Source organism: Carcharodon carcharias, chromosome 13, assembly GCF_017639515.1.
Source record: "Carcharodon carcharias isolate sCarCar2 chromosome 13, sCarCar2.pri, whole genome shotgun sequence".
NCBI lineage: Eukaryota > Metazoa > Chordata > Chondrichthyes > Lamniformes > Lamnidae > Carcharodon > Carcharodon carcharias.
Window position 1 is genome coordinate 82404806 of NC_054479.1, and position 22866 is coordinate 82427671.

The 22866-nt window shown below is 60.7% G+C and overlaps 1 protein-coding gene and 1 pseudogene across 1 annotated transcript; both read right to left on the minus strand.

Moving 5' to 3' along the window:
• Positions 1-318: 318 nt before the first annotated feature.
• Positions 319-11564, minus strand: LOC121286093 (mucin-5AC-like). The gene is given in 7 exon segments (XM_041203087.1): positions 319-407; positions 1972-2431; positions 2840-3094; positions 5346-5865; positions 8524-8579; positions 9317-9821; positions 11506-11564. Coding segments are annotated over 7 exon segments (1944 nt in total).
• A 4130-nt stretch (positions 11565-15694) lies between these two features.
• On the minus strand, positions 15695-21878 carry LOC121286094 (annotated as a pseudogene).
• Positions 21879-22866: the final 988 nt, after the last annotated feature.

Sequence of the window (22866 nt, forward strand, 5' to 3'; positions counted from 1 at the left end):
GGTGGAGTTTCCAATGGTGTTGCTGCTGCTGCAGGAGGTTGTCCTGGTGGTGTTGTTGGTGGTGGTGCTGGTGGGGCTGGTGGTGCTGATGCTGGTGGTTCTGGTGTTGGTGGTGGTGCTGGTGGTGGTGGTGCTGGTGGTACTGGTGGCGCAGGTGGGGCTGCTGATGGTGGTGGTGCTGCTAGTGGTGTTGGTGCTGTGGGTGCTGGTGATGGTGGTGGTGCTGCTGCTGGGGGTGCTAATGGTGGTGGTGGTGGGGGTGGTAGTAGTGCAGGTGTGGTGGTGGTGGTGCTGGTCCAGGTGCTGATGGTGGTGCCGCTAGTGGTAGTGGTGCTGGTGGCGCCGTTGCTGGTGGTTCTGGTGGTCTGCTGGTGGAGTTGATGCTGCTGATCTTGGTGTTGCTGGTGCTGCGGGTTGAGATGCTGGTGGGGTTGCTGCTGCTGTTGGCTCTGGTGGTGCTGATGATGCTGGTGGTGCTGGTGCTGGTGGTGGTACTGGTGGTGCTGGTGGTGGTGGTGGTGCTGGTGGTGGTGCTGGTGGTGCTGGTGGCGGTGGTGTTGGTGATGGTCCTGGTGGTGTTGATGCTGGTGGTGGTGCAGGTGGTGCTGGTGGTGGTGGAGCTGCTGCTGCCATTGGTGCTGGTGGTGATGGTGGTGATGATGTGGTGGTGGTGCTGGTGCTGGTGCTGATGGTGGTGCCGCTGGTGGTAGTGGTGCTGGTAGCGCCGTTGGTGGTGCTCGTGGTACTGGTAGTGGTGCCGTTGGTGCTGGTTCTGGTGGAGGTGCTGGTGGTGGAGATACTGCTGGTAGTGGAGGTGTCTCTGGTGGAGTTTCTGGGGGTGGCGCTGCTGATGAAGGTGGTGGTGTTGGTAGGGCTGGTGCTGGTGGTGCTGGTGCAGCTTGTGGGGCTGCTGATAGTGGTGTTGCTGCTGATGCTGGTGTTGCTGGTGGTGCTGGTGGTGGGGCTGCTGCAGTTGTGGGTGCTGCTGGTGGTGCTAATGGTGGTGGTGTTGATGGTGGTGGTGCTGGTGATGGTGGTGGCGGTGCTGGTGTTGGTGGTGCTGGTGGAGGTGCAGGCAGTGGTGGTACTGGTAGTGGTGGTGTTGGTGGTGGCAGTGGTTCTACTGATGGTGGTGGTACTGGTGTGGGTGTTGCTGGTGGTGCTGGTGCTGATGGTGCTGGTGGTGGTGGTGCTGGTGCTGATGGTGCTGGTGCTGGTGGCGCTAATGGTGGTGGTGCTGATGGTGCTGGTGTTGGTGCCCGTGGTGGAGCTGCTGGTGGTGCTGGTGCTCGTGGGGCTGGTGGTGGTGCTGATAGTGATGGTGCTTGTGCTGGTGGTGGTGGTTCTGGTGGTGCTGGTGGTGTTGGTGGTGCTGGTGGTGGTGGTGCTGGTGGTGCTGGTGGTGTTGGTGGTGCTGCTGGTGCTGGTGGCGATGCTGCTGCTGGTGGTTCTGGTGGTGGTGGTGTTGTTGGTGGTGATGCTGCTGGTGGTGGTGGTGGTGGTGGTGGTGATGGTGCTGGTGGTGCTGGTGGAGGTGGTGGCGGTGGTGGTGCTAGTGGTGGTGGTGCTGGTGGTGATGCTGGTGCTAGTGGTGTTGGTGGTACTTGTGGAGGTGCTAGTGGTGGTGCCGTTGGTGCTGGTTCTGGTGCAAGTGCTAGTGGTGTTGGTGGCACAGGTGCAGCTGTTGATGGTGGTGATGCTGCTGGTGGTAGTGCTGCTGGTGGTGCTGGTGGTGGCGATGCTGCTGGTGGCGGTGGTGCTGGAGTTGGTGGTGCTTCTGGTGGTGGGTGGTGCTGGTGGTTGTGCTACTGTTGGTAGTGGCGCTGGTGGTGCCACTGGTGCTGTTGATGGTGATGGTGGTGCAGGTTCTGATGGAGGTGCTGGTGGTGGAGGTACTGATGGTGGCAGAGTTCTTGGTGGAGCTCCCGGTGGTGTTGCTGTGGGTGCTGGTGCTGGTGATGCAGGTGTTGCTGTTGGTGCTGCAGGTGCAGCTGGTTGTGATGGTGCTGGTGCCGCTGATGGTGGTGCTGGTGGTGGTGCTGGTGGTGTTTGTGGTGGTGCTGGTGCTGGTAGTGTTGCTGTTGGTGGTGCTGGTCATTGTGTTGGTGGTGCTGGTAGTGCTGGTGGTGCTGCTGGTGGTGCTGCTGGTGGTGGCAGTGCTGGTGGTGGTGATGCTTGTAGTTGTGCTGGTGGTGGTGGTGCTGGTGGTGGTGGTGATGTTGGTGGTGCTGCTGGTGGTGGTGGTGTTGCTGGTGGTGGTGGTAGTGCTGCTGCTGGTGGTGGTGCTGCTGGTGGTGGTGGTGCTGGTCGTGTTGGTGCTGGTGGTGGGGGTGCTGGTGGTGAGAATGGTGGTGCTGGTGGTGGTGTTGCCGCAGCTGGTGGTGGTGGTAGTGCTGCTGGTGGTGGTGGTGCTGCTGGTGGTGCTGGTGCTGGTGGTGCTTGTGCTGGTGGTGTTGGTGCTGGTGGTGGTAATGGTGGTGCTGGTGATGGTGACAGTGGTGCTGGTGGTAGTGGTGTTGGTGGTGCTAATGGTGGTGCTAGCTGTGGTGCTGGTGGATGTGCTGGTGGTGCTGGAGCTGGTGGAGGTGGTGCTGGTGATGCTGGTGGCATTGGTGCTGATGCTGGTGGTGCTTGTGGTTGTACTGCTGTTGTTGATGGTGTTGGTGGCTCTGGTGCTGGTGGTGGTGGTTGTGGTGCTGGTGGTTGTGGAGCTGGTGGTGCTGGTGTTGGTGGTGGTGCTAGTGGTGGTGTTGCTGGTGGTGGTGGTGCTGGTGGTCATGGTGCTGGTGGTGAGAATGGAGGTGGTTGTGCTGCTGGTGGTGGTGTTGCCGCAGCTGGTGGTGGTGGTAGTGCTGCTGCTGGTGGTTGTGCTGCTGGTGGTGGTGCTGCTGGGGGTGGTGGTGCTGGTGGTGCTTGTGCTGGTGGGGTTGGTGCTGGTGGTTGTAATGGTGGTGCTGGTGGTGCTGCTGATGGTGACAGTGGTGCTGGTGGTAGTGGTGTTGGTGGTGGTAATGGTGGTGCTGGTGGAGGTGCTGGTGGAGGTGCTGGTAGTGCTAGTGCTGGTGGTGGTGGTGCTTGTGGTTGTGGTGCTGGTGTTGGTGGTGGTGTTGGTGGGTCTGGTGCTGGTGGTGGTGCGGGTGGTGCTGGTGGTTCTAGAGATTGTGGTGCTGGTGCTGGTGGTGGTGCTGGTGGTGGTGTTGCTGGTGGTGGTGGTGCTGGTGGTGTTGGTGCTGGTGGTGAGAATGGTGGTGCTGGTAGTGCTCGTGCTGGTGTTGGTACTGGTGGTCCTCCTGCTGGTCGTGCTGGTGGTGTTGGTGGTGCAGGTCGTGTTGCAGGTCATGGTGCTGCGGGTGGTGTTGCTGGTTGTGATGATGGTGTTGGTGGTGCAGGTCGTGTTGCAGGTCATGGTGCTGCTGGTGGTGTTGCTGGTTGTGCTGGTGGTGTTGGTGGTGCTGGTCAAGGTGCTGGTGGTGGTAGTGCTGGTGGTGGTGCTGGTGGGTATGCTGGTGCAGCTGGTGCTGATAGTGATGGTGCTTGTGATGGTGGTGGTGGTTCTGGTGGTGCTGCTGGTGGTGGTGGTGCTGCGGGTGGTGGTGCTGCTGGTGGTGCAGGTTGTGGTGCTGGTGGTGCTGGTGCTAGTGTTGCTGGTGCTGCTGCTGGTGGTGTTGGTGGTGCAGGTCGTGTTGCAGGTCATGTTGCTGCGGGTGGTGTTGCTGGTTGTGCTGTTGGTGTTGGTGGTGCAGGTCGTGTTGCAGGTCATGGTGCTGTGGGTGGTGTTGCTGGTTGTGCTGTTGGTGTTGGTGGTGCAGGTCGTGTTGCAGGTCATGGTGCTGCTGGTGGTGTTGCTGGTTGTGATGATGGTGTTGGTGGTGCAGGTCGTGTTGCAGGTCATGGTGCTAGTGGTGATGTTGCTGCATGTGGTGCTGGTGGTGGTGGTGCTGGTGGTGGAGTTGCTGGTGGTGGTGCTGGTGCTGGTTTTGCAGGGGGTGCTGGTGCTGGCGGTGGTGGTGCTGGTGCTTCTGGTGGCACTGGTGGTGCTGGGGGTGCTGCTGGTGCTTGTGGTGGTGCTGCTGCGGGTGGTGCTGCTGCTGGTGGTGCAGGTTGTGGTGCTGGTGGTGCTGGTGCTAGTGTTGCTGGTGCTGCTGCTGGTGCTAGTGGTTGTGCTCTTGCTGGTGGTGCTACTGCTGGTGGAGCTGGTCGAGGTGGTGCTGGTGGTGGTGGTGCTGATGCTGGTAGTTGTGGTGCTGGTGGTGGTGGTACTGCTGGTGGTGCTGCTGCTGGGGATGCTGTTGCTAATGGTGCTGGTGGTGCTGGGGGTGGTGCTCTGCTGGTGGTACTGCTGCTGGTGGTGCAGGTTGTGGTGCTGCTGGTGGTGGTACTGGTGGTGCTGGTGATGCTGGTGTTGCTGGTGCTGATGGAGATGCTGGTCTTTGAGGAACTGCTGCTGGTGGAGTTTCTGATGGTGTTGCTGCTGGTGGTGGTGGTGGTTGTTAAGGTGGTGGTGCTGCTGGGGATGCTGATGCTAGTGGTGCAGGTTGTCATGGTGCTGGTGGTGGTGCTAGTGCTGCTGCTGGTAGTGGTGGTGGTGGTGCTGCTGGTGGTGGTTGTGCCGGTGGTGGTTCTGCTGGGGATGCTGATGCTTGTGGTGCAGGTTGTCGTGGTGCTGGTGGTGGTGCTAGTACTGCTGCTGGTGGTACAGATTGTGGTGCTGCTGGTGGTGGCACGGGTGGTGTTGGTGATGCTGGTGGTGCTGGTGCAGGTGCTGGTGGTGTTGCTGGTGTTGCTGGTGCTGATGGAGGTGCTGGGTTTTGAGGTACTGCTGCTGGTGGAGGTGCTGCTGGTGGAGTTTCTGATGGTGTTGCTGCTGCTGCTGCTGGTGGTTGTGCCGGTGGTTGTGCTGCTGGGGATGCTGGTGTTTGTGGTGCAGGTTGTCATGGTGCTGGTGGTGGTGCTTGTGCTGCTGGTAGTGGTGGTGGTGGTGCTGCTGTAATGGTGGTCGTGGTGGTGCTGGTGTTGGTGCTGCTGGTGGTGGTGGTGGTTGTGCCGGTGGTGCTGCTGCTGGGGATGCTGATGCTAATGGTGAAGGTTGTCATGGTGCTGGTGGTGGTGCTAGTGCTGCTGCTGGTAGTGGTGGTGGTGGTGCTGCTTCTAGTGGTGGTGGTGGTGGTGCTGGCAGTGCTGCTGCTGCTGCTGGTGGTCGTTGTGCCAGTGGTGGTCCTGCTGGGGACGCTGGTGTTGATGGTGCTGTTGGTGGTGCTACTGGTGATAGTGCTTGTGCTGTTGGTGGTGGTTCTGGTGGTGCTGATGGTGCTGGTGGTGTTGCTGGTGGTGATGGTGGTGGTAATGGTGCTGGTGGTGCTGGTGGTGCTGCTGGTGCTGGTGGTGGTGCTCCTGCTGGTGGTGGTGATGCTGGTTGTTCAGGTTGTTTGGCTGCTGGTGGTGATGCTGGTGGTGCTGGTGGTGATGCTGGTGCTGGTCGTGGTACTGCTGCTGGTGGTGCTGGTGGTGGTGGTGCTGGTGATGGTGGTGCTGGTGGTGGTGCTGGTGCTGGGGATGCTGGTGCAAGTGGTGCTTGTGGTGCTGCTGGTTCTGGTGGTGATGCTCCTGCTGGTCGTGCTAGTGGTGTTGGTGGTGCTGGTCGAGGTGCTGGCGGTGGTCGTGCTGGTGGTGGTGCTGGTGGTGGTACTGGTGCTGGTGGTGCAGGTCGTGGTGCTGCTGGTGGTGGTGCTGGTGGTGCTGGTGGTGCTGCTGGTGCTGGTGGTGGTGCTAGTGGTGGTGCTGGTTCTGGTGCTAGGGATGCTAGTGCTAGTGGTGCTGGTGGGGCTGCTGCTGCTGCTGCTGGTGCTCCTGCAGCTGGTAGTGCTGCTGGTGGTGCAGGTCGTGGTGCTGGTGGTGCTGGTGGTAGTGGTGGTGCTTTTGGTGGTGCGGGTGGTGGCGCTCGTTGTGCTGGTGGGGCTGCTGCTGCTGGTGGTGCTCCGGCTGCTGCTGCTGGTGCAGGTCGTGGTGCAGCTGGTGGTGGTGCTGGTGGCGCTGGTGGTGCTGGTGGTGCTGATGGTGCTGCTGGTGCTGTTGGTGGTGCTGCTGCTGGTGGTGCTGGTGGTGGTGGTGTTGGTGGCGTGCTGGTGCTGGTTTTTCTGGTGGTGCTGGTGGTGGTACTGGTGCTGGTGGTGGTGCTGGTGGTGCATGTGGTGCTGCTGCTGTTGAGCTGCTTGTGCTGGTGGTGGTGCTGGTGCTGGTAGTGGTGCTGCTGGTGCTGGTGCTAGTGGTGCTGTTGGTGCTGCTGGTGCTGGTTATGGTGCTCCTGCTGGTGGTTCTGCTGGTGGTGCAGGTCGTGGAGCTGGTGGTGCTGGTGGTGGTGGTGGTGGTGCAGGTGGTGGTGCTGGTCCTGGTGCTGGGGATGCTGATGCTAGTGGTGCTGGTGGGGCTGCTGCTGCTGGTGGTGCTCCTGCTGCTGGTGCTGCTGCTGGTAGAGCAGGTCGTGGTGCTGGTGGTGCTGGTGGTGGTGGTGCGGGTGGTGGTGCTGGTGCTGGTGCTGGGGTTGCTGATGCTAGTGGTGCTGGTGGGGCTGCTGCTCGTGGTGGTGCTCCTGCTGCTGGTGCTGCTGCTGATGGTGCAGGTCGTGGTGCTCCTGCTGGTGGTGCTCCTGCTGTTGGGGCTGGTGGTGCTGGGGGTGCTGCTGGTGTTGGTGGTGCTGGTGGTGCTGCTGCTGCTGGTGGTGCTGCTGCTGGTGGTGCAGGTCGTGGTGCTGGTGCTGCTGGTGCTGCTGGTGCTAGTGTTGCTGCTGGTTCTGCTGGTGCTGGTGGCGGTGTTCCTGCTGGTGGTGCTGACGCTGGTGGAGCTGCTTGTGGTCATGCTGGTGGAGGTGGTGCTGCTGGTGGTGCTGGTGGTGTTGGTGGTGCTGGTCAAGGTGCTGGTGGTGGTAGTGCTGGTGGTGGTGCTGGTGGGTATGCTGGTGCTGGTGGTGCTGCTAGTGATGGTGCTAGTGCTGTTGGTGGTGGTTCTGGTGGTGCTGGTGCTGGTGGTGCTGGTGGCGTGGATGGTGCTGCTGGTGCTGATGTTGTTGCTGCTGCTGGTGGTGCTGGTGGGGCGCTGATGCTGGTTTTGCTGGTGGTGGTACTGGCGGTGGTGGTGGTGCTGGTGGTGCATGTGGTGCTGCCGCTGCTGCCGCTGCTGGTGCTGCTGGTGCTGGTGGTGGTGCTGGTGCTGGTGGTGGTGCTGCTGGTGCTGGTGATGGTGGTGCTGGTGGTGGTGCTGGTGCTGGTGGTGGTGCTGGTGCTTGTGCTGTGGATGCTGGTGCTAGTGGTGCTGCTGGTGCTGGTGGTGGTGCTGCTGGTGGTCCTGCTGTTGGTGGTGCAGGTCGTGGTGCTGCTGGTGGTGGTGCTGGTGTTGGTGCTGCTACTGGTGGTATTGGTGTAGCTGGTGAAGCTGCTAGCAGTGGTGGTCCTGGAGGTGGCAGTGGTGCTGCTGGTGGTGGTAGTGCTGGTGTGGGATCTGCTGATGGTGCTGGTGCTGGCGGTGCTAATAGTGGTGATGCTGATGGTGCTGGTGGTGGTGCTGGTGGTGGTGCTGGGGATGCTGGTGCTAGTGTTGCTGGTGGTACTGCTGGTGCTAGTGCTGGTGCTCCTGCTGGTGGTGCTGCTGGTGGTGCTGGTTGTGGTCGTGCTGGCGGTGGTGGTGCTGGTGCTGGTGTTGGGGATGCTGGTGCTAGTGGTGCTGGTGGCGTGCTGGTGCTGGTTGTGGTGCTCCTGCTGGTGGTGCTGGTGGAGGTTCTGACAGTGGTGTTCCTTTTGCTGGTGGTGCTCATGGTGCTGGTGGAGTTGGTGCTGGTGGATGTGCTGCTGGCGGTAGTACTGGTGGTGGTGCTGGGGGCGCTAGCACTAGTGGCGCTGGTGGTGCTGCTGGTGGTGGTGCAGGTCATTATGGTGCGAGTGGTGCTGGTAGTGGAGATGCTGGTGGTGTTGGTAGTGATGCTGCTGCTGTTGGTGGTGGTGCTGGTAGTGGTGTTGCTGATGGTGGTGGTGTTCCTGGGGGTGCTGGTGCAGGTGGTGCTGCTGGTGCTGGTGCTGGACCTGGTGGTTGTGCTGCTGGTGGTGGTGCTGGTGGCGGTGGTGGTGGTGATGCTGGTGCTGGTGGTGGTGCTGGTGCTGGTTTTGCTGCTGCTGGTGGTGCTGGTGCTGCTGGTGGTGCTGGTGTTGGTGGTGCTGCTGGTGCTGGTGATGTTGGTGCGGGTGGCGATGGTCATGGTGGTGCTGGTGTAGATGGTGGAGGTGCTGGCAGTAGTGCTGCTGATGGTGGTGGTGCTGGTGTTGCTTGTGGTGGTGGTGCTGGTGCTGCTGGTGGTGGTGCTGATTGTGGTGGTGCTCGTGGTGCTGGTGGTGGTGCTGCATTTGCTGGTGGTGCTGGTGCTGGTGGTGGTGCTGGTGCTGGTTTTGCTGCTGCTGGTGGTGCTGGTGGTGGTGCTGGAGATTGTTATGGTGCTGCTGCTGGCGGTAGTACTGGTGGTGGTGCTGGGAGCGCTAGCACTAGAGGCGCTGGTGGTGCTGCTGGTGGTGGTGCAGGTCATTGTGGTGCGAGTGGTGCTGGTAGTGGAGATGCTGGTGGTGTTAGTAGTGATGCTGCTGCTGTTGGTGGTGGTGCTGGTAGTGGTGTTGCTGATGGTGGTGGTGTTCCTGGGGGTGCTGGTGCAGGTGGTGCTGCTGGTGCTGGTGCTGGACCTGGTGGTTGTGCTGCTGGTGGTGGTGCTGGTGGCAGTGGTGGTGGTGCTGGTGGTGCTGGTGGTGGTGCTGGAGATTGTTATGGTGCTGCTGCTGGCGGTAGTACTGGTGGTGGTGCTGGGAGCGCTAGCACTAGTGGCGCTGGTGGTGCTGCTGGTGGTGGTGCAGGTCATTGTGGTGCGAATGGTGCTGGTAGTGGAGATGCTGGTGGTGTTGGTAGTGATGCTGCTGCTGTTGGTGGTGGTGCTGGTAGTGGTGTTGCTGATGGTGGTGGTGTTCCTGGGGGTGCTGGTGCAGGTAGTGCTGCTGGTGCTGGACCTGGTGGTTGTGCTGCTGGTGGTGGTGCTGGTGGCAGTGGTGGTGGTGCTGGTGGTGCTGGTGGTGGTTCTGGTGCTGGTTTTGCTGCTGCTGGTGGTGCTGGTGCTGCTGGTGGTGCTGGTGTTGGTGGTGCTGCTGGTGCTGGTGATGTTGGTGCGGGTGGCGATGGTCATGGTGGTGCTGGTGTAGATGGTGGAGGTGCTGGCAGTGGTGCTGCTGATGGTGGTGGTGCTGGTGTTGCTTGTGGTGGTGGTGCTGGTGCTGCTGGTGGTGGTGCTGATTGTGGTGGTGCTGGTGGTGCTGGTGGTGGTGCTGCGTTTGCTGGTGGTGCTGGTGCTGGTGGTGGTGCTGGTGCTGGTTTTGCTGCTGCTGGTGGTGCTGGTGGTGGTGCTGGAGATTGTTATGGTGCTGCTGCTGGTGGTGCTGGTGGTGGTTGTGCTGGTGGTGGTGGTGCTGATGGTGGTGCTGGTGCTGGTTTTGCTGCTGGTGCTAGTGGTGCCGGTGGTGCTGCTGGTGCTGCTGGCGCTGCTGGTGGTGCTCCTGCTGGTGGCGCTGCTGCTGGTGGTGCCATTCATGGTGCTGCTGGTGGTGGTGCCGGTGGTGCTGATGGTGTTGGTGGTGCTGGTTGAGGTGCTGGTGCTGCTGCTGTTGCTCTTGGTGGTGCTGGGGATGCTGGTGCTGGTGCTGGTGGTGCTGGTGCTGGTGGTGGGGATGCTGGTGCAAGTGGTGCTGGTGTCGCTGCTGGTGCTGGTCGTGGTGCTCCTTCTGGTGGTGCTGCTGCTGGTCGTGCTGGTTGTAGTGGTGGTGCTGTTAGGGGTGTTGCTGATGGTGGTGGTGTTCCTGGTGGTGCTGGTGCTGGTGGTTTGCTGATGCTGGTTTTGGTGCTGGTGGTGGTGGTGGTGCTGGTGGTGGTGGTGCTGATGGTGGTGCTGGTGCTGTTTTTGCTGCTGGTGCTGGTGGTACTGCTGCTGCTGGTGGTGGTGGTGCTGTTGGTGGTGCTGATGCTGGTTTTGGGGATGCTGGTGTTAGTGGCGCTGGTGTTGCTGCTGGTGCTGCTGGTGGTGCTACTGCTGGTGGTGCTGTTGCTGGTGGTGCTGGTCATGGTGCTGCTGGTGGTGGTGCTGGTGGTGCTGGTGGTGCTGGTGGTGTTGGTGGTGCTGGTTGAGGTGCTGGTGCTCCTGTTGTGGCTGCTGGTGGTGCTGGGGATGCTGGTGTTGGTGCTGGTGCTGGTGCTGGTGGTGCTGGTTGTGGTGCCGGTGGAGGTGCTGGTGGTGGTGATGATGCAGGTGGTGCTAGTGCTAGTGGTGATGCTGGTGCTGGTGGTGTTGGTGGAGCTGGTGGTGGTGCTGACAATAGTGGTGCTGCCAGTGGTGGTGCTGGCAGTGGCCGTGGTGATGGTAGTAGTGGTGGTGCCGGTGTGGTTGCTGCTGGTGGTGCTGGTGGTGCTGGTAGTGCTTATGGTGGTGGTGCTGATGTTTGTGGTGCTGATGATGGTGGTTGTGCTGGTGCTGGTGGTTTTGGTTTAGCTGGAGGAGCTGCTGGCAGTGGTGGTGCTGGCAGTGGTTGTCTTGGTGGTAACAGTGGTGCTGCTGGTGGTGGTGGTGCTGGTGCGGGTGCTGTTGGTGGTGCTGGTGGTGTTGCTGGTGCTAATAGTGGTAATCCTGATGGTGCTGGTAGTGGTGCTGGTGCTGGTGCTGGTGCTGGGGATGCCGGTGCTAGTGTTGTCGGTGGTGCTGCTGGTGGTGGTAGTGGTGTTCCTGCTAGTGGTCCTGCTGCTGGTGGTGCTGGTGCTGGTGGTACTGCTGCTGGTGATGCTGGTGCTGGTGCTGGGGATGCTGGTGCTAGTGCTGCTGGTGGTGCTGCTGGTGCTGGTCGTGTTGCTCCTGCTGGTGGTGCTGGCAGAGGCTCTGACAGTGGTGTTCATTTGGGTGGTGGTGCTCGTGCTGCTGGTGGAGTTGGTGGTGCTGGTGGAGTTGCTGGCGGTGGTAGTACTGGTGGTGGAGCTGGGGGTGCTTGTGCTGGTGGTGATTGTGGTGCTGCTGGTGGTGGTGCAGGTCGTTATGGTGCTGGTGGTGTTGGTAGTGGTGCTGCTGCTGGTGGTGGTCGTGGTGCTGGTAGTGATGTTGCTGATGGTGGTGCTGGTGCTAGTGTTGCTGGTGGTGGTGCTGGTGCTGGTTCTGGGGATGCTGATGCTAGTGATCCTGGTGGTGCTGGTGGTGGTGCTTGGATGCTGATGCTGGTGGTGCTGGTGGTGCTGATAGTGATAGTGCTGGTGGTGGTTCTGCTGCTGATGGTGCTGGTGGTGGTAGTGGTGGTGCTGATGGTAGTGGTGTTGGTGGTGGTGCTGGTGCTGGTGGTGATGGTGGTGCTGGTGCTAATAGTGGTAATGCTGATGGTGCTGGTAGTGGTGCTGGTGGTGATGCTCCTGCTGGTGGTGCTGCTGGTTGTGGTGGTGCAGGTCGTGGTGCTGCGCGTGGTGGTGCTGGTGGTGCTGGTGGTGTTGGTGGTGCTGGTTGAGGTGTTGGTGGTCATAATACTGGTGGTGCTTGGGATGCTGGTGCTAGTGGTGCTGGTGGTGCTGATTGCGCTGTTGGTGGTGCTCCTGCTGGTGTTGGTGGTGCTGGTGGTGCAGGTCGTGATGGTGCTGGTGGTGGTGGTTGCTGGCGGTGCTGGTAGTGGCAGTGCTGGTGGTGCTGCTGGTGGTGCTTCTGATGCTGGTGGTGGTGTTGGTGCTGGTGCTGGTGATGCTTGTGGTGCTAGTGGTGGTTGTGCAGGTGGTGCTGGTGCTGGTGGTTGTGCTGGTGCTGGTGGTGTTGGAGTTGGTGTGGGTGCTGCTGGTGGTGCTGGTGCTGGTGATGCTGGTGCTGAAGATTGTGGTGGTGCTGGTGTTGCTGCTGGTGATGTTGGTGTTGGTGCAGCAGTTGGAGGTGCTGGCAGTGGTGGTATTCGCAGTGGTGGTCCTGGCAGTGGCTGTGGCAGTGGTGCTGCTGGTGGTGGTAGTGGTGGTGTGGGTGCTACAGGTGGTGCTGGTGCTGGTGGTCCTAATAGTGGTGAGGCCGATACTGCTGGTGGTGGTGCTGGTGGTGATGCTGGTAGTGGTGGTGCTGTGGGTGATGGTGCTGGTGGTGATACTGCTGCTGGTGGTGCTGGTGGTGGTGTTGCTGGTGGTGGTGGTGATGGTGGAGGTGCTGCTGCTGGAGCTGGGGATGGTGGTTCTATTCATGCTGGTGGTGCTGCTGGTGCCAGTTGTGGTACTGCTGGTGGTGGTGCAGGTCGTAGTGGTGCTGGTGGTGGTGCTGGTGCTGTTGGTGGAGCTGGTGCTGGTGCTGGCAGTGGTGGTGCTGCCAGTGGTGGTGCTGGCAGTAGCCATGGTGCTCCTAGTGGTGGTGGTGCTGGTGTGGTTGCTGCTGGTGGTTCTGGTGCTGGTGCTGGTGCTGGTGCTGGTGTGGGTGCTGCTGGTGGTGCTGGTGGAGTTGCTGGTGCTAATAGTGGTAATGCTGATGATGCAGGTAGTGGTGCTGGTGGTGGTGCTGGTGCTGGTGCTAGTGCTGGGGATGCTGGTGCTAGTGTTGCTGGTGGTGCTGCTAGTGCTGTTGGTGGTGCTCCTGCTGGTGGTGCTGCTGGTGGTGGGGCTGGTTGTGGTGGTGCTTGCGGTGGTGGTGCAGGTTCCGGTGGTGGTACTGCTCCTGGTGGTGTTGCTGGTGGTGGTGGTGCTGGTGGAGGTGCTGGGGTTGCTGGTGCTAGTGGTGCTGCTGGTGCTGGTGGCGGTGCTCCTGCTGGTGGTGCAGGTCGTTGTGGTGCTAGTGGTGGTGGTGCTGGTGCTGGTGCTGGTGCTGCTGGTAGTGGTAGTGCTGGTGGTGGTGCTTCTGCTGCTGGTGTTGGTGCTGATGGTGGTGGTGTTCGTGGTGGTGCTGGTGCTGGTGATGCCCTTGGTGCTAGTGGTGGTGGTGCTGTTGGGGGTGATGCTGGTGCAGGTGGTGCTGCTGCTGGTGGTGGTGCTTGCACTGGTGGTGTTGGTGGAGTTGTTGTGGGTTCTGCTGGTGGCGCTGGTGCTGGTGGTGCTGGTGCTGATGGTTGTGGTGCTGGTGGTGGTGGTTCTGGTGTTGCTGCTGGTGATATTGGTGTTGGTGGAGCAGTTGGAGGTGCTGGCACTGGTGATATTCGCAGTGGTGGTCCAGGCGGTAGCAGTGGTGCTGCTGCTGGTGGTGGTGCTGGTTGTGGTGGTGCTTGCGGTGGTGGTGCAGGTGCTGGTGGTGGTACTGCTCCTGGTGGTGTTGCTGGTGGTGGTGGTGCTGGTCGTGGTGCTGGGGACGCTGGTGCTAGTGGTGCTTGTGGTGCTGCTGGTGCTGGTGGCAGTGCTCCTGCTGGTGGTGCAGGTCGTTGTGGTGCTACTGGTAGTGGTGCTGGTGCTGGTGCTGGTGGTGCTGGTAGTGGTAATGCTGGTGGTACTGGTGTTGGTGCTGATGCTGGTGGTGTTCGTGGTGGTGCTGGTGATGCCAATGGTGCTAGTGGTGGTGGTGCTGATGACGGTGGTGCTGGTGCAGGTGGTGCTGCTGCTGGTGCTGGTGCTTGCGCTGGTGGTGTTGGTGGAGTTGGTGTGGGTGCTGCTGGTGGTGCTGGTGCTGCTGGTGCTGGTGCTGATGGTTGTGGTGCTGGCAATGGTGGTGCTGGTGTTGCTGCTGGTGATGTTGGTGTTGGTGCAGCAGTTGGAGGTGCTGGCACTGGTGGTATTCACAGTGGTGGTCCTGGCGGTAGCAGTGGTGCTGCTGGTGGTGGTGGTGGTTTGGGTGCTAGTGGTGGTGGTGGTGGCGCTAATAGTGGTGAGGCCGATACTGCTGGTGGTGGTGCTGGTAGTGGTGCTGCTGGTGGTGGTGGTGTGGGTGGTGGTGCTGCTGGTGATGTTGGAGTTGGTGGAACAGTTGGAGGTGCTGGCAGTGGTGGTATTCACAGTGGTGGTCCTGGCAGTGGCAGTGGTGCTGCTGGTGGTGGTGGTGGTGTGGGTGCTACAGGTAGTGCTGGTGCTGGTGGTCCTAATAGTGGTGAGGCCGATAGTTCTGGTGGTGGTGCTGGTGGAGATGCTGCTGGTGGTGGTGCTGTGGGTGATGGTGCTGGTAGTGGTACTGCTGCTGGTGGTGCTGGTGGTGGTGTTGCTGGTGGTGGTGGTGATGGTGGAGGTGCTGGTGCTGGAGCTGGGGATGGTGGTTCTATTCGTGCTGGTGGTGCTGCTGGTGCCGATTGTTGTACTGCTGCTGGTGGTGCAGGTCATGGTGCTGCTGGTGGTGGTGCTGGTGGTGATGTTGGAGTTGGTGGAGCAGTTGGAGGTGCTGGCAGTGGTGGTATTCACAGTGGTGGTCCTGGCAGTGGCAGTGGTGCTGCTGGTGGTGGTGGTGGTGTGGGTGCTACAGGTGGTGCTGGTGCTGGTGGTCCTAATAGTGGTGAGGCCGATACTGCTGGTGGTGGTGCTGGTGGTGATACTGCTGGTGGTGGTGCTGTGGGTGATGGTGCTGGTGGTGGTACTGCTGCTGGTGGTGCTGCTGGTGCCGATTGTTGTACTGCTGCTGGTGGTGCAGGTCATGGTGCTGCTGGTGGTGGTGCTGGAGGTGATGTTGGAGTTGGTGGAGCAGTTGGAGGTGCTGGCAGTGGTGGTATTCACAGTGGTGGTCCTGGCAGTGGCAGTGGTGCTGCTGGTGGTGGTGGTGGTGTGGGTGCTACAGGTGGTGCTGGTGCTGGTGGTCCTAATAGTGGTGAGGCCGATACTGCTGGTGGTGGTGCTGGTGGTGATACTGCTGGTGGTGGTGCTGTGGGTGATGGTGCTGGTGGTGGTACTGCTGCTGATGGTGCTGGTGGTGGTGTTGCTGGTGGTGGTGGTGATGGTGGAGGTGCTGGTGCTGGAGCTGGGGATGGTGGTTCTATTCGTGCTGGTGGTGCCGATTGCTGTACTGCTGCTGGTGGTGCAGGTCATGGTGCTGCTGGTGGTGGTGCTGGTGGTGTTGGTGGAGCTGGTGCTGGTGCTGGCAGTGGTGGTGCTGCCAGTGGTGGTGCTGGCAGTGGCCGTGGTGCTGCTAGTGGTGGTGGTGCTGGTGTGGTTGCTGCTGGTGGTGTTGCTGGTCGTGGTGGTGCTGGTCGAGTTGCTGGTGACGCTGGTGCTAGTGGTGCTGGTGGTGCTGCTGGTGCTGGTGGCGGTGCTCCTGCTGGTGGTGCAGGTCGTTTTGGTGCTAGTGGTGGTGGTGCTGGTGCTGGTGCTGGTGCTGCTAGTAGTGGTAGTGCTGGTGGTGGTGCTTCTGCTGCTGGTGTTGGTGCTGATGGTGGTGGTGTTCATGGTGTTGCTGGTGCTGGTGATGCCCTTGGTGCTAGTGGTGGTGGTGCTGGTGGGGGTGATGCTGGTGCAGGTGGTGCTGCTGCTGGTGGTGGTGCTTGCACTGGTGGTGTTGGTGGAGTTGGTGTGGGTGCTACTGGTGGTTCTGGTGCTAGTGGTGCTGGTGCTGATGGTTGTGGTGCTGGTGGTGGTGGTGCTGGTGTTGCTGCTGGTGGTGTTGGTGTTGGTGGAGCAGTTGGAGGTGCTGGCACTGGTGGTATTTGCAGTGGTGGTCCTGGCGGTAGTAGTGGTGCTGCTGGTGGTGGTGGTGGTTTGGGTGCTAGTGGTTGTGCTGGTGCTGGTGGTCCTAATAGTGGTGAGGCCGATACTGCTGGTGGTGGTGCTGGTGGTGATGCTGCTGGTTGTGGTGGTGCGGGTGGTGGTGCTGGCGCAGGTTTTGCTTGTCGAGCTGGTGCTGGTGCTAGTGGTGCTGGTGGTCGTTCTGGTGGTGGTGATGCTGGTGGTGGTGATGTTCCTGGTGTTGGTGGTGGTGCTGATGCTGGTGGTGCTGGTGGTGATGCTGTTGGTGGTGGTGCTGGTGTGGCAGATGGTGGTGGTGCTGGTGGTGGTGGTGCTGGTGCTGGTTGTGCTGGTGGTGGTGGTGATGGTAGTGGTGGTGCTGGTGCTGGTGCTGCTTTTGCTGGTGGTGGTGCTGGTGGTGGTGGAGGTGCCGCTGGCGATGCTGGATCTGGTGGTGTTGGTGCTGCTGGTGGTGCTGATGCTGGTGGTACTGGTGGTGGTGGTGTTGGTGCTGGTGGTGCTGGTGGTGCAGGTGATACTGGTGGTGGTGCTGGTGGTGGTGGTGATTTTGTTGGTGGTGCTGGTGCTGATGGTGGTGGCACTGTTGGTGGTGGTGATTGTGGTGGTAGTGCTGCTGGTGATGCTGGTGGTGGTGGAGGTGCTGGTGGCAGTGCTGGATCTGGTGGCGTTGCTGCTGCTGGTGGTGCTGATGCTGGTGGTGCTGGTGGTGGTGGTGTTGGTGCTGGTGGTGCTGGTGGTGCAGGTGATGCTGGTGGTGCTGGTGGCGGTGGTGATTGTGTTGGTGGTGGTGATGCTGATGGTGGTGGTGCTGCTGGTGGTGGTGAGTGTGGTGGTAGTGCTGGTGGTGGTGCTGGTGGTGGTGGAGGTGCTGCTGGCAGTGCTGGATCTGGTGGTTGTGCTGCTGCTGCTGGTGCTGATACTGGTGGTGCGGATGGTGGTGGTGTTGGTGCTGGTGGTGCTGGTGGTGCACGTGATGCTGGTGGTGGTGCTGGTACTTTGTGCTTGTGGTGTTGGTGGAGCTAGTGGAGGTGCTGACAGTGCTGGCACTGCCAGTGGTGGTGCTGGCCATGGCCGTGGTGCTGCTGGTGGTGGTGGTGCTGGTGTGGGTGGTGCTGGTGGTGCTGATGCTGGTGGTGCTGGTGGTGCTAATGGTGCTGGTGCTGATGGTTGTGGAGTTGGTGATGGTGGTGGTGCTGGTGGTGATGGTGCTGGTGCTGCAGGTGCTGGTGTTGGTGCTGGTGCTGGTGGTGTTGGTGGACATGGTGGAGGTGCTGGCAGTGGTGGAGCACCAGTAGTTATCCTGGTAGTGGTAGTGCTGCTGCTGCTGGTGGTGATGGTGGGTGCTGCCAGTGATGCTGGTGCTAATAGTAGTGATGTTGCTGGTGCTGGTGGTAGTGCTAGTGGTGATGCTGGTTCTGGTGCTGGTGGTGCTAATGGTAATGGGGCTGATGGTGGTGGTGCTGATGATGGTGCTGGTGCTGATGGTGGTGGTGCTTGTCGTGGTGCTGTTGGTGGTGCTGCTGGTGGTGGTGTTGCTTGTTTTGGTGCTGCTGGAAATGCTGGTGTTGGTGGCAATGGTGGTGGTGCTGGTGCTGGTGGTGGTGGTTATGGTGGTGGCACTGGTGGTGGTAGTGGTGCTGGTGGTGGTCGTGCTGGTGATGCTGGTGGCGCTGGTGCTGTTTTTGCAGCTGCTGCAGCATGTGGTGGTGGTGCTGGTGGTGGTGGTGCTGGTTGTGGTTCTGGTGCTGGTTTTGCTGGTGGAGCAGGTGCTGGTGGTGGTATTGTTGGTGGAGCTGCTGGTGGTGGATGTGGCGCTGGTGCTGGTGGCACTGGTGGTGCTAATGGTGGTGCTGCTGATGGTTGTGGTGCTGGTGATAGTGATTGTGCTGCTGGTGGTGGTGATGGTGGTGGTGCTGGTGTTGGTGCTGGTGCTGGTGTTGATGTAGCTGGTGGAACTGCTTGCAGTGGTGGTGCTGGCAGTGTGGGTCCTGGCGGTGGCAGTGGTGCTGCTGGTGGTGGTGGTGCTGGTGTGGGATCTGCTGGTGGTACTGGTGCTGGTGGTGCTATTACTGGTGATGCTGATAGTGCTGGTGGTGGTGCTGGTGCTTGTGGTGCTGCTGCTGCTGGTTGTGGTGCTCCTGCTGGTGGTGTTGGCGGAGGTTCTGACAGTGGTGTTCCTTTTGGTTGTGGTGCTCGTGGTGCTGGTGGATTTGGGGGTGCTGGTGGAGGCGCTGGTGGTGGAAATATTGGGGGTGGTGCTAGTGGCGCTGGTGGTGCTGCTGGTGGTGGTGCAGGTCGATGTGGTGCTAGTGGTGCTAGTGGTGGTGGTGCTTGTGGTGTTAGTAGTGGTGCTGCTGGTGGTGGTAATGGTGGTGCTGGTAGTGGTGTTGCTGATGGTGGTGGTGTTCCTGGTGGTGCATGGTCCTGCTGGTGCTGCTGGTGCTGGTGATGGTGGTGCTGGTGATGCTGGCAGTGGTGCTGTTGGTGGAGATGCTGGTGGTGCTGGCAGTGGTGCTGCTGGTGGTGATGGTGCTGGTTTTGCTTGTGGTAGTGGTGCTGGTGGGGTTGCTGGTGCTGGTGGCACTGGCGGTGGTGCTGACAGTGGTGGTGCTGGTGGTGGTTTTGCTGCTGGTGGTTGTGCTGGTGGTGGTGGTGGTGCTGGTGGCGGTGCTGGAGCTGGTGATGGTGCTGCTGCTGGTTGTGCTGGTGGCGGTGGTGCTGGTGGTGATGGTGGTGCTGGTTTTGCTGGTGGTGCTGGAAGTGATGCTGGCAGTGGTTGTGGTGGATGTGGTGCTGGAGGTGGATGTGGTGCTGGTGGTGGTGCGGCTGCTGGTACTGCTGCTGGTGGTGCTGGTGGTGCTGCTGGTGCTGCTGGTGGCGGTAGTGCTGTTGGTGGTGCTGGGATGCTGGTGCTGGTGCTGGTGGTGCTTCTGGTGCTGATACTGATAGTGCTGGTGGTGCTGGTGGTGGTTCTGCTGCTGGTGGTGGTGGTCATGCTGGTAGTGGTGTTGCTGATGGTGGTGGTGTTTCTGGTGGTGCTGGTGCTGGTGGTGCTGCTGGTGCTGGTGGTGTTGCTGTTGGTGGAGATGGTGGTGGTGCTGGCAGTGGTGGTGGTGGTGTTGCTGGTGGTGCTGGTGCTGGTGGTGGTGCTGGTGCTGGTTCTGCTGCTGGTGGTGGTGCTGGTTGTGCCGGTGGTGCCGGTGGTGATGCTGGAGCTGGTGATGGTGCTGCGTCTGGTGGTGCTGGTGCTGGTAGTGGTGGTGCTGATGGTGGTAGTGTTGGTGGTGGTGCTGGTTCTGGTGGTGCTTGTAGTGCTGGTGGTTGTGGTGCTGGTGATGGTGGTGGTGGTGCTGGTGGTGGTGGTTCTTTTGGTGGTGCTGGTGCTGGTGCTGGTGGTGCTGGTAGTGGTATTGCTGGTGGTGCTGGTGGTGGGAATGCTGGTGCTAGTGGTGCTGGTGGCGCTGCTGGTGCTGGTCATGGCGCTCCTGCTGGTGGAGGTTCTGACAGTGGTGTTCCTTTTGGTGGTGGTGCTCATGGTGCTGGTGGAGGTGCTTGCTGTGGTAGTACTGGTGGTGGTATTGGGGGTGCTAGTGCTAGTGGCGCTGGTGGTGCTGCTGGTGGTGGTGCAGGTCGTTGTGGTGTGGGTGGTGCTGGTAGTGGAGGTGCTGGTGGTGTTGGTAGTGGTGCTGCTGCTGGTGGTGGTCGTAGTGCTGGTAGTGGTGTTGCTGATGGTGGTGGTATTCCTGGTGTTGCTGGTGCTGGTGGTGCTGCTGGTGCTGGTGATGGTGGTGCGGGTGGCGATGGTGATGGTGGTGTTGGTGGTGCTGGTGGTGGTGCTGTTGGTGGAGATGGTGGAGGTGCTGTCAGTGGTTCTGCTGTTGGGGGTGGTGCTGGTGTTGCTTGTGTTGGTGGTGCAGTTGGAGGTGCTGGCACTGGTGGTATTCGCAGTGGTGGTCCTGGCAGTAGCAGTGGTGCTGCTGGTTGTGGTGGTGCTGGTGTGGTTGCTGCTGGTGGTGCTGGTGCTGGTGGTGCTGATGGTGCTAATAGTGGTGGTGCTGATGTTTGTGGTGCTGGTGATCATGGTTGTGCTGGTGGTGGTGGTGCTGGTGGTCATGCTGGTGTTGGTGCTGGTGCTGGCAGTGGTAGTCCTGGCAGTGGCAGTGGGGCTGCTGCTAGTAGTGGTGCTTGCTCTGGTGGTGTTGGTGGAGTTGGTGTGGGTGATGCTGGTGGTGCTGGTGGTGTTGCTGGTGCTAATAGTGGTCATGCTGATGGTGCTGGTAGTGGTGCTGTTGGTGGTGCTGGTGCTGGTGCTAGCACAGGGAATGCTGGTGCTACTGTTGCTGGTGCTGCTGCGAGTGCTGTTGGTGGTGCTCCTGCTCATGGTACTGCTGGTGGTGGTGCTGGTTGTGGTGGTGCTTGCAGTGGTGGTGCAGGTGCTGTTGGTGGTACTGCTCCTGGTGGTGTTGCTGGTGGTGGTGGTGCTGGTGGAGGTGCTGGGGACGCTGGTGCCAGTGGTGCTGGTGGTGCTGGTAGTGGTAGTGCCGGTGGTGCTGGTGGTGGTGCTTCTGCTGCTGGTGTTGGTGCTGATGGTGGTGGTGTTCGTGATGGTGCTGGTGCTGGTGATGCCCATGGTGCTAGTGGTGGTGGTGCTGCTGGTGCTGGTGCTTCTGCTGGTGGTGTTGGTGGAGTTGGTGTGGGTGCTGCTGGTGCTGCTGGTGCTGGTGGTGCTGGTGCTGATGGTTGTGGTGCTGGCGATGGTGGTGCTGGTGTTGCTGCTGGTGATGTTGGTGTTGGTGCCACAGTTGGAGGTGCTGGCGCTGGTGGTATTCGCAGTGGTGGTCCTGGCGGTAGCAGTGGTGCTGCTGGTTGTGGTGATGGATTGGGTGCTAGTGGTGGTGCTGGTGGTGGTGCTGCTGGTGGTGGTGGTGCGGGTGGTGGTGCTGGCGCAGGTTTTGCTTGTCAAGCTGGTGCTGGTGCTAGTGGTGCTGGTGGTCATTCTGGTGGTGGTGATGCTGGTAGTGGTGGTGCAGGTGGTGCAGGTGGTGCTGGTGGTGGTGGTGTTGGTGTTCCTGGTGTTGGTGGTGGTGGTGATGATGGTGGTGGTGGTAATGGTGTTGCCTGTTGTGGTGGTAATGGTGGTGGTGGTGCTGTTGGTGGTGCTGATGGTGGTGGTGCTGGTGGTGGTGCTGCTGGTGTGGCTGATGGTGATGCTGGTGGTGGTGGTGGTGGTGATGGTAGTGGTGGTGCTGGTGCTGGTGCTGATGGTGGTGCTGATGGTGGTGGTGCTGGTGTGGGCACTGCTGGTGGTGCTGGTGCTGGAGGTGCTAATAATGGTGATGCTTCTGGTGCTGGTGCTGCTGGTGGTGCTGGCAATGGTGGTGCTGCCAGTGGTGGTGCTGGCAGTAGCCGTGATGCTGGTAGTGGTGTTGGTGCTGTTGTTGCTGGTGGTAGTGCTGATGTTTGTGGTGCTGGTGATGGTGGTGGTGTTGGTGGTGGTGGCGCTGGTGGTGGTGCTGATGTTGGTGCTGGTGCTTGTGGTGTTGGTGTAGGTGGTGGAGCTGCTGGCAGTGGTGGTGCTGGCAGTGATGATCCTGGTATTGGCACTGTTGCTGCTGGTGGTGGTGGTGTTGGTGGGTGCTGCTGGTGGTGCTGGTTCTAATAGTGGTGATGCTGTTGGTGCTGGTGGTGGTGCTAGTGGTGGTGCTGGTGCTGGTGCTGGTGGTGCTAATGGTACTGGTGCTGATGGTGGTGGTGCTGGTGATGGTTCTGGCGCTGTTGGTGGTGCTGCTGGTGGTGGTGTTGCTCGTTTTGGTGCTGCTGGAGATGCTGGTGTTGTTGGCAATGGTGGTGGTGGTTCTGGTGGTGGCACTGGTGGTGGTAGTGGTGGTGGTGGTGGTCGTGCTGGTGATGCTTGTGGCGCTGGTGGTGCTGCTGGTGCTGGTTTTGCAGCTGCTGCTGCAGGTGGCTGTGGTGCTGGTGGTGGTGGTGCTGGTTGTGGTTCTGGTGCTGGTTTTGCTGGTGCTGGTGATGGTATTGTTGGTGGTGCTGCTGGTGGTGGATGCGGCACTGGTGCTGGTGGTGCTAATGGTGGTGGTGCTGATGGTTGTGATGCTGGTGTTAGTGGTGGTGCGGCTGGTGGTGATGCTGTTGGTGGTGCTGGTGTTGGTGCTGGTGGTGTTGGTGTAGCTGGTGAAACTGCTTGCAGTGGTTTTGCTGGCAGTGGTGTTCATGGCGGTTGCTCTGGTACTGCTGGTGGTGTTGGTGTTGGTGGGTGCTGCTGGTGGTGCTGGTGCTAATAGTGGTGATGCTGATGGTGTTAATAGTGGTGATACTGATGGTGCTGGTGTGGGCGCTTCTGGTGTTGCTGGTGCTGGTGGTGCTGGTGGTGCTAATGGTGGTGGTGCTGGTGGTGGTGCTGGTGTCGGTACTGGTGCTGGTGGTGTTGGTGTAGCTGGTGGAACTGCTGGCAGTGGTGCTGCTGGTGGTGGTGGTGCTGGTGTGGGCACTGCTGGTGGTGCTGGTGCTGGAGGTGCTAATAATGGTGATGCTGTTGGTGCTGGTGGTGGTGCTGGTGCTGGTGGTTGTGCTGGCAATGGTGGTGCTGCCAGTGGTGGTGCTGGCAGTAGCCGTGATGCTGGTAGTGGTGTTGGTGCTGGTGGTAGTGCTGATGTTTGTGGTGCTGGTGATGGTGGTGGTGCTGGTGGTGGTGGTGCTGGTGGTGGTGGTGCTGGTGGTGGTGCTGATGTTGGTGCTGGTGCTGGTGGTGTTGGTGTAGGTGGTGGAGCTGCTGGCAGTGGTGGTGCTGGCAGTGATCGTCCTGGCAGTAGCAGTGGTGCTGCCGGAGGTGGTGCTGCTGGTGTGAGTGCTGTTGGTGGTGCTGCTAGTCCAGTTGGTGGTGCTCCTGCTGGTGGTGCTGCTGTTGGTGGTGCTTTTTTGGCGTAGCTGATGGTGGTGGTGATGGTGGAGGTGCTGGTGCTGGAGCTGGGGATGGTGGTTCTATTCGTGCTGGTGGTGCTGCTGGTGCCAGTTGTGGTACAGCTGCTGGTGGTGCAGGTCGTGGTGGTGCTGGTGGTGTTGGTGGAGCTGGTGCTGGTGCTGGCAGTGGTGGTGCTGCCAGTGGTGGTGCTGGCAGTGGCCATGGTGCTGCTAGTGGTGGTGGTGCTGGTGTGGTTGCTGCTGGTGGTGCTGGTGCTGGTGGTGGTGCTGGTGTGGATGCTG